Raw genomic sequence first — 13,439 nt, 5'->3', positions numbered from 1 at the left:
TCTTTACATACCTTTTTCCAAGTTCTTCTATTTTGGCACATTTGCCTTTTTTGAGGCTGCTTTTTGTAGGAATGTTTTGCAGGCCACAGTGCCTGTTTAGTACCTCTACCTGCCTTAACTTCCCCCCCGCTCTATTTCATGGTGGTCTTTTGAACCAATATACAGATTGGGTATATGATCTTATGAAAAAAACAAAATGCTTTTCCTTTACCTATTTTCTTATTTTCACCTTTCTCTTGGCCATATGTATGACTAAAGAATCATGGGAAAATAGGAGGGATTAAAGCTCTGTTTTGTGAGGTGTTTTGCTTCCTCCTGTGATGGCTAGTGGACTCTCACATCATGAACGAAACTAATTTATCAGGTTAGCATATATTTTGTTTTTATCCCATTTTAGTTTGTTCTGGATTGTTTTAAAGGTGTTTCGGAGATGCAGCTATCCTTTACAGTGGAACTTATGAGATAGCTGTTGCTCCATTGATCATACCTCCCAACATCTGGCATATGATATCTGGGATGTGGTAGGTAAAAGCTTGTGGGCAGTGGCCCACCTGGAATTTGTGTGGTGGAGTTACGTGCAGAAAGGCAGGAATATGAGTGGTCCGTGTGTGTGTCTGGGAGGTCAAAGGACTTGTTTAGGAGGTCCATAGGCATGTTTGGGCAGGATTTTGTGTTCTGCTTGGTCAGTCCCTTGAAACCGGGACACCAAGGGGCTACAGGTTCTACAGTGGGACATATCTCCCAAAACGTGGCAATCCCACAGGATGTGTGCATTTGGGAGGTATGCATTGATTAGTCACTCACAACTCACGTATATACCTAGGGACGGGTACAAATGTTTTTGAATTTTGCAACTTTCAAGTTGTGATATTGCAGTCATTTTGTTTGCCTATGAGATATTAGTTTCACTAAAGGTTTTTTATTGAATCTAGGCCTATGTGTTTTAACCCCCAAAGGGGTTGAACACATTTGTAAAGTTCCGTTAAATAGCCAGAAGCATTACAACTGCTGATCAGGAAACTGCTGGTTACTGGTAGTGTCATATGACTGCTGCTCTTGTTTAGCTCTCTTGCGGTTCCCTGATTTAGGGGGTTAAATGTATAGCTAGCTGCAATCAATAATGCTAAATTAACATGCTATAATAAACCAGAACAGGTCCGTTTTGCACCAGAACATGAATAAGAGCAAACATTACAATTTTAAGCATAAATACACACAATCTGATGGTAAACTTCACTAGTAAACCTTTATTTTCCAATAAACTCTAGGGCATTTTGTAATATTATTTAATTTCTTCATTTTGTATGTAAATAAAAATCACACTAGTCATTATTACTAAAGCTTGTTTAATATTTTATTTAAAAGCAAATAGTACAGCACTTCAAACATAGCCATATTGCCATAGGCCATTTATTAATTATTTGTTCCAAATGCTTCCAGGGGACTTTGGGGTTTCTCGTCTCTTGATGGGTTCATGTGACCTGGCAACAACATTCACTGGGACCCCATATTACATGAGCCCTGAAGCTTTGAAGCACCAGGGATATGACTCTAAATCTGACATTTGGTGAGTAAAGGACTTGTCATATTCAGCAGACTGACGTTTGAAGATTTTTTCTGAAGACAGCAGTGCAATGTGGGTCATGTCTCTCTAGTATGCTAGTATGTCTGTTACTGTATAAACAAAAAGCAATGCACACTGGATAAGCACACAACTGTATTCAATAAATGCATTGTTGTATACGTTTTGCTTAAAGTCTTAGTAAACACTTTTAATATAAACTGTTGGATTATGTGTAGTAAAACAACTTTGCAATATACATGTATTATTTATTTGCCCCCTTTTCCTGTAAGTTTAAGACTAAACAAAATTATGTTGTTTTTTTTTTTATTCTGATGAATGGAAGGGCACATGATAGCCTGACTCTGCTTTATATATATATATATATATATATATATATATATTCATAATAATAATAATAATAATAATTTAGCTAATGCAATGACCCCGGCTAAACTTGTTTACTCCAGTCAGGATTGGCTCATCCAAATAACGTAAATGGTAGGTGGTTTGTATACACATTTGCAGCTAACAAGGTATTATTGCATTTAAAACATATTCAAACTCACCTGGGGCGTGATCCGATATACGGCGCAGGTTTCGGCGCAAGCGTGGAAACCTGCGCCGCCCGTAGTTTCAGCTTGCAACTCGAGCTATCACATATACGGCGCCGTCAGGTGCTAAAGTGCCGTAAGTCTGACAAACCAGCGATGTCCAGAAATCTGCGTAAGTACAAATTTCTGGGGTCGCCAGTGACTTACGGCACTTTAGAAACTGCCGCCGCCTAAAAAAACTTACTAAAGTATACAATCTGCCGTTACTGTCTAACACGCCTCCCAAACATAACCCGGCACGTATAGCCCTCTATCCGCAATCCCCCCTCTCACTCCTAACAATAAATATATTAACCCCTAAACCGCCGCTCCCGGACCCCGCCGCCAGCTACATTATCTATATTACCCCATAATCTGACCCTAATCTAATCCCCCTATACCGCCGCCACCTATATTAAATTTATTAACCCCTAAAATACTAAAATTTCCCTACCACTAAACCTAAGTCTAACCCTACAAATAGCCCTGAAAAGTGCCTTTTGCGTGGCATTGCCCCAAAGTAACCATCTCTATTACCAGCCCTTAAAAGGGCCTTTTGCGGGGCATTGCCCCAAAGTAACCAGCTCTTTTACCAGCCCTTAAAAGGGCTTTTTGCGGGGCATTGTCACAAAGTAATCAGCTCTTTTGCCTGTAATCTAAATCCCCCTACACCGCCGCCACCTATAATAAATGTATTACCCCCTAATCTAATCCCCCTACACCGCCGCCACCTATATTAAATATATTAACCCCTAATCTAATCCCCCTACACCGACGCCACCTATATTAACTATATTAACCCTAATTATATTAGGGTTAATATAGTTAATATAGTTATTATATTATATATATTAACTACATTAACCCTATCTAACTCTAACACCCCTAACTTAATTATTATTAAAATAAATCTAAATAATATTAATAATATTAACTAAATTATTCCTATTTAAAACTAAATACTTACCTATAAAATAAACCCTTGGGCCTAGATTTGGAGTTTGGCGGTAGCCGTGAAAACCAGCGTTAGAGGCTCCTAACGCTGGTTTTAGGCTACCGCCGGTATTTGGAGTCATTAAAAAAAGGGTCTAACGCTCACTTTTCAGCCGCGACTTTTCCATACCGCAGATCCCCTTACGTCATTTGCGTATCCTATCTTTTCAATGGGATCTTTCTAACTCCGGTATTTAGAGTCGTGTCTGAAGTGAGCGTTAGAAATCTAACGACAAAACGTTAAAAAAAAGTCAGTAGTTAAGAGCTTTCTGGGCTAACGCCGGTTCATAAAGCTCTTAACTACTGTACTCTAAAGTACACTAACACCCATAAATTACCTATGTACCCCTAAACCGAGGTCCCCCCACATCGCCGCCACTCGATAAAATTTTTTTAACCCCTAATCTGCCGACCGCCACCTACGTTATCCTTATGTACCCCTAATCTGCTGCCCCTAACACCGCCGACCCCTATATTATATTTATTAACCCCTAACCTGCCCCCCACAACGTCGCAGCCAGCTACCTACAATAATTAACCCCTAATCTGCCGACCGCAAAGAGCCGCTACCTACATTATAGCTATGTACCCATAATCTGCTGCCCCTAACACCGCCGACCCCTATATTATATTTATTAACCCCTAATCTGCCCCCCACAACGTCGCCTCCACCTGCCTACACTTATTAACCCCTAATCTGCCGACCGGACCTGAGAGCTACTATAATAAAGTTATTAACCCCTAATCCGCCTCACTAACCCTATAATAAATAGTATTAACCCCTAATCTGCCCTCCCTAACATCGCCGACACCTAACTTCAATTATTAACCCCTAATCTGCCGACTGGAGCTCACCGCTATTCTAATAAATGTATTAACCCCTAAAGCCAAGTCTAACCCTAACACTAACACCCCCCTAAATTAAATATAATTTTAATCTAACGAAATTAATTAACTCTTATTAAATAAATGATTCCTATTTAAAGCTAAATACTTACCTGTAAAATAAACCCTAATATAGCTACAATATAAATTATAATTATATTATAGCTATTTTAGGATTAATATTTATTTTACAGGTAACTTTGTAATTATTTTAACCAGGTACAATAGCTATTAAATAGTTAAGAACTATTTAATAGCTAAAATAGTTAAAATAATTACAAATTTACCTGTAAAATAAATCCTAACCTAAGTTACAATTAAACCTAACACTACACTATCAATAAATTAATTAAATAAAATACCTATAATTATCTACAATTAAACCTAACACTACACTATCAATAAATAAATTAAATACAATTCCTACAAATAAATACAATGAAATAAACTAACTAAAGTACAAAAAATAAAAAAGAACTAAGTTACAAAAAATAAAAGAATATTTACAAACATTAGAAATATATTACAAAAATTTTAAACTAATTACACCTACTCTAAGCCCCCTAATAAAATAACAAAGACCCCCAAAATAAAAAAATGCCCTACCCTATTCTAAATTACTAAAGTTCAAAGCTCTTTTACCTTACCAGCCCTGAACAGGGCCCTTTGCGAGGCATGCCCCAAGAAGTTCAGCTCTTTTTCAGCTCTTTTGCCTGTAAAAGAAAACCATACAATACCCCCCCCCAACATTACAACCCACCACCCACATACCCCTAATCTAACCCAAACCCCCCTTAAATAAACCTAACACTAAGCCCCTGAAGATCTCCCTACCTTGAGTCGTCTTCACCCAGCCGAGCCAAATTCTTCATCCAAGCGGAGCAAGAAGAGGTCCTCCATCCGGTAGAAGTCTTCATCCAAGCGGGGCAGAAGAGGTCTTCCATCCGATTGAAGTCTTCATCCAAGAGGCATCTTCTATCGTCATCCATCCGGAGTGGAGCGGCAGCATCCTGAAGACCTCCGACGCGGAACATCCATCCTGGCCGACGACTGAACGACGAATGACGGTTCCTTTAAATGACGTCATCCAAGATGGCGTCCCTCGAATTCCGATTGGCTGATAGGATTCTATCAGCCAATCGGAATTAAGGTAGGAATATTCTGATTGGCTGATGGAATCAGCCAATCAGAATCAAGTTCAATCCGATTGGCTGATCCAATCAGCCAATCAGATTGAGCTCACATTCTATTGGCTGTTCCGATCAGCCAATAGAATGCAAGCTCAATCTGATTGGCTGATTCAATCAGCCAATCAGATTTTTCCTACCTTAATTCCGATTGGCTGATAGAATCCTATCAGCCAATTGGAATTCGAGGGACGCCATCTTGGATGACGTCATTTAAAGGAACCGTCATTTGTCGTTCAGTCGTCGGCCAGGATGGATGTTCCGCGTTGGAGGTCTTCAGGATGCTGCCGCTCTGCTCCGGATGGATGACGATAGAAGATGCCTCTTGGATGAAGACTTCAATCGGATGGAAGACCTCTTCTGCCCCGCTTGGATGAAGAATTTGGCTCGGCTGGGTGAAGACGACTCAAGGTAGGGAGATCTTCAGGGGCTTAGTGTTAGGTTTATTTAAGGGGGGTTTGGGTTAGATTAGGGGTATGTGGGTGGTGGGTTGTAATGTTGGGGGGGGTATTGTATGTTTTTTTTTACAGGCATGTTCAGGGCTGGTAAGGTAAAAGAGCTTTGAACTTTAGTAATTTAGAATAGGGTAGGGCATTTTTTTATTTTGGGGGGGCTTTGTTATTTTATTAGGGGGCTTAGAGTAGGTGTAATTAGTTTAAAATTGTTGTAATATATTTCTAATGTTTGTAAATATTTTTTTATTTTTTGTAACTTAGTTCTTTTTTATTTTTTGTACTTTAGTTAGTTTATTTCATTGTATTTATTTGTAGGAATTGTATTTAATTTATTTATTGATAGTGTAGTGTTAGGTTTAATTGTAGATAATTATAGGTATTTTATTTAATTAATTTATTGATAGTGTAGTGTTAGGTTTAATTGTAACTTAGGTTAGGATTTATTTTACAGGTAAATTTGTAATTATTTTAACTATTTTAGCTATTAAATAGTTCTTAACTATTTAATAGCTATTGTACCTGGTTAAAATAATTACAAAGTTACCTGTAAAATAAATATTAATCCTAAAATAGCTATAATATAATTATAATTTATATTGTAGCTATATTAGGATTTATTTTACAGGTAAGTATTTATCTTTAAATAGGAATAATTTATTTAATAAGAGTTAATTAATTTCGTTAGATTAAAATTATATTTAATTTAGGGGGGTGTTAGTGTTAGGGTTAGACTTAGCTTTAGGGGTTAATACATTTATTAGAATAGCGGTGAGCACCAGTCGGCAGATTAGGGGTTAATAATTGAAGTTAGGTGTCGGCGATGTTAGGGAGGGCAGATTAGGGGTTAATACTATTTATTATAGGGTTAGTGATGCGGATTAGGGGTTAATAACTTTATTATAGTAGCGCTCAGGTCCGGTCGGGAGATTAGGGGTTAATAAGTGTAGGCAGGTCGAGGCGACGTTGTGGGGGGCAGATTAGGGGTTAATAAATATAATATAGGGGTCGGCGGTGTTAGGGGCAGCAGATTAGGGGTACATAGGGATAATGTAAGTAGCGGCGGTTTACGGAGCGGCAGATTAGGGGTTAAAAATAATATACAGGGGTCATTGATAGCGGGGGCGGCAGAATAGGGGTTAATAAGTGTAAGGTTAGGGGTGTTTAGACTCGGGATACATGTTAGAGTGTTAGGTGCAGACGTAGGAAGTGTTTCCCCATAGGAAACAATGGGGCTGCGTTAGGAGCTGAACGCTGCTTTTTTGCAGGTGTTAGGTTTTTTTTCAGCTCAAACAGCCCCATTGTTTCCTATGGGGGAATCGTGCACGAGCACGTTTTTGAGGCTGGCCGCGTCCGTAAGCAACTCTGGTATCGAGAGTTGCAGTTGCGTTAAATATGCTCTACGCTCCTTTTTTGGAGCCTAACGCAGCCATTCTGTGGACTCTCAATACCAGAGTTATTTTAAAGGTGCGGCCAGAAAAAAGCCAGCGTTAGCTACGCGGGTCGTTACCGACAAAACTCTAAATCTAGCCGTAAGATAGCTACAATATAATTAATAATTACATTGTAGCTATTTTAGGGTTTATATTTATTTTACAGGTAACTTGGTATTTATTTTAACTAGGTACAATTGCTATTAAATAGTTAATAACTATTTAATAGCTACCTAGTTAAAATAATTACCAATTTACCTGTAAAATATATCCTAACCTAAGTTACAAATACACCTACACTATCAATAAATTAATTCAATAAACTACAAATATCTAAACTAAAATACAATTAAATACACTAAACTAAATTACAAAAAAAACAAAACATTAAATTACAAAAATTAAAAAAGATTACAAGATTTTTAAGCTAATTACACCTATTCTAAGCCCCCTAATAAAATAACAAAGCCCCCCAAAATAAAAAAATTTCCCTACTCTAATCTAAATTACAAAAGTAATCAGCTCTATTACCAGTCCTTAAAAGTGCCTTTTGTGGGGCATTGCCCCAAAGTAATCAGCTCTTTTACCTGTAAAAAAAACAACAACCCACCCATTACAACCCACCACCAACATACCCCTACTCTAACCCACCCAATCCCCCCTTAAAAAACCTAAGTCTAACCCCCAAGTGCTCCTTACCTTTCCTGAAGACCGGCGGAGAAGGTCCTGTTCCAGGCAGAGAAGTCTTCTTCCAGGCGGGGACCTCTTCTTCTTCCAGGATCCAGCCGGTGCGGAGCGGAGGAGTTGAAGAACGATAACCACGGAGCTGAAGACCGTCTATCTGGAACTGAAGACTGGTGATGCTGGAACTGAAGATCGGCAACGCTGTTACTGAAGACCGCTGGAACTGAAGACCGCTGGAACTGAAGACTGGAGCCGGAGCGTGGAGGATCCTCTTCAAACGATCGCCGCTGTACACTAAATAGGAATTCAAGGTACGCGATTAAAAATGGCGTCCCTTGAATTCCTATTGGCTGATTTGAGCCTTCAAATTCAAATCAGCCAATCGGATGCAAGCTACTTTAATTCTATTGGCTGATTTGAATAGCCAATAGAATAAGAGCTACTGTAATTCTATTGGCTATTCAAATCAGCTAATAGAATGTCAGTAGCTCTTATTCTATTGGCTATTCAAATCAGCCAATAGAATTAAAGTAGCTTGCATCCGATTGGCTGGTTGGAATTTGAAGGCTCAAATCAGCCAATAGGAATTCAAGGAACACCATTTTTAATCGCGTACCTTGAATTCCTATTCAGTGTACGGCGGCGATCGTATGAAGAGGATCCTCCACGCTCCGGCTCCGGTCTTCAGTTCCAGCGGTCTTCAGTTCCAGCGTCGCCGATCTTCAGTTCTAGATGGACGGTCTTCAGCTCCGCGGTCATCGGTCTTCAACTCCTCCGCTCCGCACCGGCTGGATCCTGGAAGAAGAAGAGGTCGCCGCCTGGAAGAAAACTTCTCCGCCTGGAACAGGACCTTCTCCGCCGGTCTTCAGGACAGGTAAGGAGCACTTGGGGGTTAGACTTAGGTTTTTTTAAGGGGGGATTGAGTGGGTTAGAGTAGGGGTATGTGGGTGGTGGGTTGTAATGGGGGGGGTTGTTGTTTTTTTTACAGGTAAAAGAGCTGATTACTTTGGGGCAATGCCTCACAAAAGGCCCTTTTAAGGACTGGTAATAGAGCTGATTACTTTTGTAATTTAGATTAGGGTAGGGAAATTTTTTTATTTTGGGGGGCTTTGTTATTTTATTAGGGGGCTTAGAATAGGTGTAATTAGCTTAAAAAACTTGTAATCTTTTTTTATTTTTTGTAATTTAGTGTTTTTTTTTGTAATTTAGTTTAGGGTATTTAATTGTATTTTAGTTTAGATATTTGTAGTTTATTGAATTAATTTATTGATAGTGTAGGTGTATTTCTAACTTAGGTTAGGATTTATTTTACAGGTAAATTGGTAATTATTTTAACTTGGTAGCTATTAAATAGTTATTAACTATTTAATAGCTATTGTACCTAGTTAAAATAAATACCAAGTTACCTGTAAAATAAATATAAACCCTAAAATAGCTACAATGTAATTATTAATTATATTGTAGCTTTCTTAGGGTTTATTTTATAGGTAAGTATTTAGTTTTAAATAGGAATAATTTAGTTAATATTATTAATATTATTTAGATTTATTTTAATAATAATTAAGTTAGGGGTGTTAGAGTTAGATAGGGTTAATGTAGTTAATATATATATTATAATAACTATATTAACTATATTAACCCTAATATAATTAGTGTTAATATAGGTGGCGGCGGTGTAGGGGGGTCATATTAGGGGTTAATATATTTAATGTAAGTGGCGGCGGTGTAGGGGGATTAGATTACATTACAGGCAAAAGAGCTGATTACTTTGTGACAATGCCCCGCAAAAAGCCCTTTTAAGGGTTGGTAAAAGAGCTGGTTACTTTGGGGCAATGCCCCGCAAAAAAGGCCCTTTTAAGGGCTGGTAATAGAGCTGGTTACTTTGGGGCAATGCCACGCAAAAAGCACTTTTCAAGGCTATTTTTAATTTAGTTTAGGGTAGGGACATTTTAGTATTTTAGGGGGTAATACATTTATTATAGGTGGCGGCGGTGTAGGGGGATTAGATTAGGGGTTAATATATTTAATATAGGTGGCGGCGGTGTAGGGGGATTAGATTAGGGGTTAATATATTTAATATAGGTGGCGGCGGTGTAGGAGGATTAGATTAGGGGTTAATACATTTAATATAGGTGGCGGCGGTGTAGGGGGATTAGATTAGGGGTTAATACATTTTATATAGGTGGCGACGGGGTAGGGGGATTAGATTAGGGGGTAATATAGTTAAAATAGGTGGCAGCGGGGTAGGGGCTCACATTAGGGGGTAATAATTTTAATATAGATGGCGGCGGTGTAGGGGGCTCACATTAGGGGGTTAGACATTTAATGTAGGTGGTGGCGGGGTCCGGAAGCGGCGGTTTAGGGGTTAAATACTTTATCAGGTATTGCGGCGGGGGATCGTGGTTGACAGGTAGGTAGACATTGCGCATGCGTTAGGTGTTAGGTTTTATTTTGCAGTTTGCAGTTGACAGGTAGATAGACATTGCGCATGCGTTAGGTGTTAGGTTTTATTTCGCAGCTAGTTTAGGGAGTTACGGGGCTCCAATACACAGCGTAAGGCTTACTACTCCTGTAATTTGTGGCGAGGTGAAAATGGAGTAAGATTTCTCCATTTACGCCACGTAAGTCCTTACGCTGTATATTGGATACCAAACTGTGCTGGTTTGATATACCTGTCTATGGGCCAAAAAACTATGGCCAAAGGCAGAAATATACGAGCGTAATTTCTAGGTTACGCCATATATGTGATACCAAACCAGCGCAAAATTTGGCGTCGCCGACTTTTGCGGGCGACTATTTATATCGGATCGAGGCTCTGGTATGTTGTGTTAATGTATTGCAAGACTGCAAATGGAATGTAATGGCTGAAAAAGCAAAGCGACTAAATCTTCTTGGGCATTAAAGGAACTTTTTATTTATGCATTTTCTTAAAATCAATAACACTGTTTTATCAGTACAAGTTACAAGGCTTTGCAAATAAATAGCAGTTTAGGGATACACCCCTCAAATAGCCTGATGGAATTCATGTCCCTATGATGTAACCAATTAGAGTGTAGAATATTGCAGGGTTATGCTAATGTCACCATATTTAAGCATAAGCGAGACACTCTAGTCTGTCTGGAAGAAAGGCAACAGGTAATTTCAGAGATATTAAAATAAATAATGAATTGATACCAGGGTTCAAGTCGAGCGGGAACGCATGGGAACAGAGTTCCTGCACTATTTTTGCAGGTTGAACTAAGTTCCCCCTGGAAAGAGAACAGAAACGCTTCAGAAAACACTGCTGCTGTTGGTGAGAGGAGCTGTAGCATAGTCTGGTTAGAGGGATAGTGAGATCCTCTAGTAATGGGCAGTAACATTTCCTTTACACTAAATGCAAGCCTGTCAGCGGTCCTGCTGTGTGATCAGCACGAACTGTGTGGAGCATATGGTGCTTACATTTCTGTGTGGATTGCTTTGGGTTATTTAGCACCCCTCAACAGAAATAGGACTATTACATGTTAAGTGGGTGAGACTGTGAAAGAGGAGTCGTCTCAGGCCTAAAGGCAACCATTCAACCCTTTATTGGATTTAATTTGCTTTCATTAACCAAAATGTATAGATTATATACAAATAAATACAGAGTGTGTGTGTAAAAAACAATATTAATTGTGAGTGATGGAAGTCTTGGTGAGTTCCCACACTTTTTTTTTGTAGGACTTGACCCCTGATTGATACTGCATTGTTGCTTAATTTGCCCTACTCAGTTAATTTATAGAGGAAAAGGGGGTCAAATTTGAGTCGTATGTCCCTTTTAGAACACAATGGTGTAATATCTTTCTAGGAAGAGTTAACTATCTGATTGCTGGAGAACTGGAAATTGTGGCAAAAAAGAGCCAATACGGCATCACACACAGTAGAAATATATATATTTATTTTATGTTAAGGAATCTTCATCAGAGCACCCAGCATCCAACTGTAGATTGAAAGAGAACACGTTCACATATTTTTTTCTCTAAATACAGGCATACCTTGGAGGTATTGCTGTTTTGGTTCCAGACCACTGCAATATAGCGAATACCGCAATAACGAGAGTTACACACATTTTTTGGTTTCCCAGTGAGTATAAAAGTTATGTTTACACTATACTGTAGTCTATTAACCCTTTTGCTGCTAAGCTTTTTTTCACCCCAGTGCTCAGCCAATTTTATTCTTTTTTTCTGCTTACATTTAAACCCCTATTGTAGTCAAATTTCGGTGCGCATTCCACACAAGTTTATATATTGTTTTTTTCAGCAGGCCCAGCAGATTCACAATATACCATTATTATATTTATAATTCATGGTATGTGAGAAAGCTATGACCAAAACTGTAAAAAAAATTATAATATTTGGGTAGATTTTAGTAAATAATTTTGCAAATAGCCCAGTGACCACTGCTGTTACTCTGATCACCTTACTAAATTGTCATCAAGAGTAACCACATGTGAAATACAGGCCATACAGGCTTTTTGGGGGTTATAATGTAGATTAGCGAGGCCTCATTGTGCAGTACAGAAATAAAAGCACTGTTTTCTTGCAATGTGTTCACTGTTACCACAGTGATCACCTGACTATACAAACAAACTTAAAGGGCCACTAAACCCAAAATATTTCTTTCACAATTCAGATAGAGAATACAAATTTAAACAACATTCCAATTTACTTCTATTATCTAATTTGCCGCAATCTTTAGATATCCTTTGTTAAAGAAACAGCAATGCACATTGGTGAGCCAATCACATGAGGCCTCTATGTGCAGCTACCAATCAGAAGCTACTGAGCCTATCTAGATATGCTTTTCATGAAAGAATATCAAGAAAATGAAGCAAATTAGATAATTGAAGTAAATTAGAAAGTTGTTTAAAATGGCATTCTCTATCTAAATCATGAAAGAAAAAATTTGGGTTTAATGTCCCTTTAATATATTTTTTAAAAGAAGGAAATACAGTTTATTAGGGGTCTCTAGACATAAACATTTTTTTGTCATGATGCATATACAGTATTATTGCAAACCAGATCACTGTGTGTTTTGTTTACTTTATTTTTAACCCCTTAATGACCGGACCATTTTTCAATTTTCTTACCCTTAATGACAATGGCTATTTTTACATTTCTGCGGTGTTTGTGTTTAGCTGTAATTTTCCTCTTACTCATTTACTGTACCCACACATATTATATACCGTTTTTCTCGCCATTAAATGGACTTTCTAAAGATACCATTATTTTCATCATGTCTTATAATTTACTACAAAAAAAATAATAAAATATGAGGAAAAAATGGAAAAAAACACACTTTTTCTAACTTTGACCCCCAAAATCTGTTACACATCTACAATCACCAAAAAACACCCATGCTAAATAGTTTCTAAATTTTGTCCTGAGTTTAGAAATACCCAATGTTTACATGTTCTTAGCTTTTTTTGCAAGTTATAGGGCAATAAATACAAGTAGCACTTCGCTATTTCCAAACCACTTTTTTTCAAAATTAGCGCTAGTTACATTGGAACCCTGATATCTGTCAGGAATACCTGAATATCCCTTGACATGTATATGTTTTTTGTTAGAAGACAACCCAAAGTATTGATGTAGGCACATTTTGGTATATTTTATGCCACTATTTCACCGCCAAAT

General features: G+C 38.1%; 1 protein-coding gene across 1 annotated transcript in view; it reads left to right on the top strand.

The window, feature by feature from the left end:
- Positions 1-13,439, top strand: part of NEK11 (NIMA related kinase 11) — a 625,868-nt gene that overhangs the window by 278,391 nt on the left and 334,038 nt on the right. Inside the window, exon 5 of the mRNA XM_053714299.1 lies at positions 1,441-1,567. Coding sequence (XP_053570274.1) covers positions 1,441-1,567 — 127 coding nt within the window. The remainder of the gene's footprint in view (positions 1-1,440; positions 1,568-13,439) is intronic.

Source organism: Bombina bombina, chromosome 5 (genome assembly GCF_027579735.1).
Source record: "Bombina bombina isolate aBomBom1 chromosome 5, aBomBom1.pri, whole genome shotgun sequence".
NCBI lineage: Eukaryota > Metazoa > Chordata > Amphibia > Anura > Bombinatoridae > Bombina > Bombina bombina.
The sequence above is the reverse complement of the archived record's forward strand: the minus strand, read 5'-3'. Positions and strand labels throughout refer to the sequence as shown.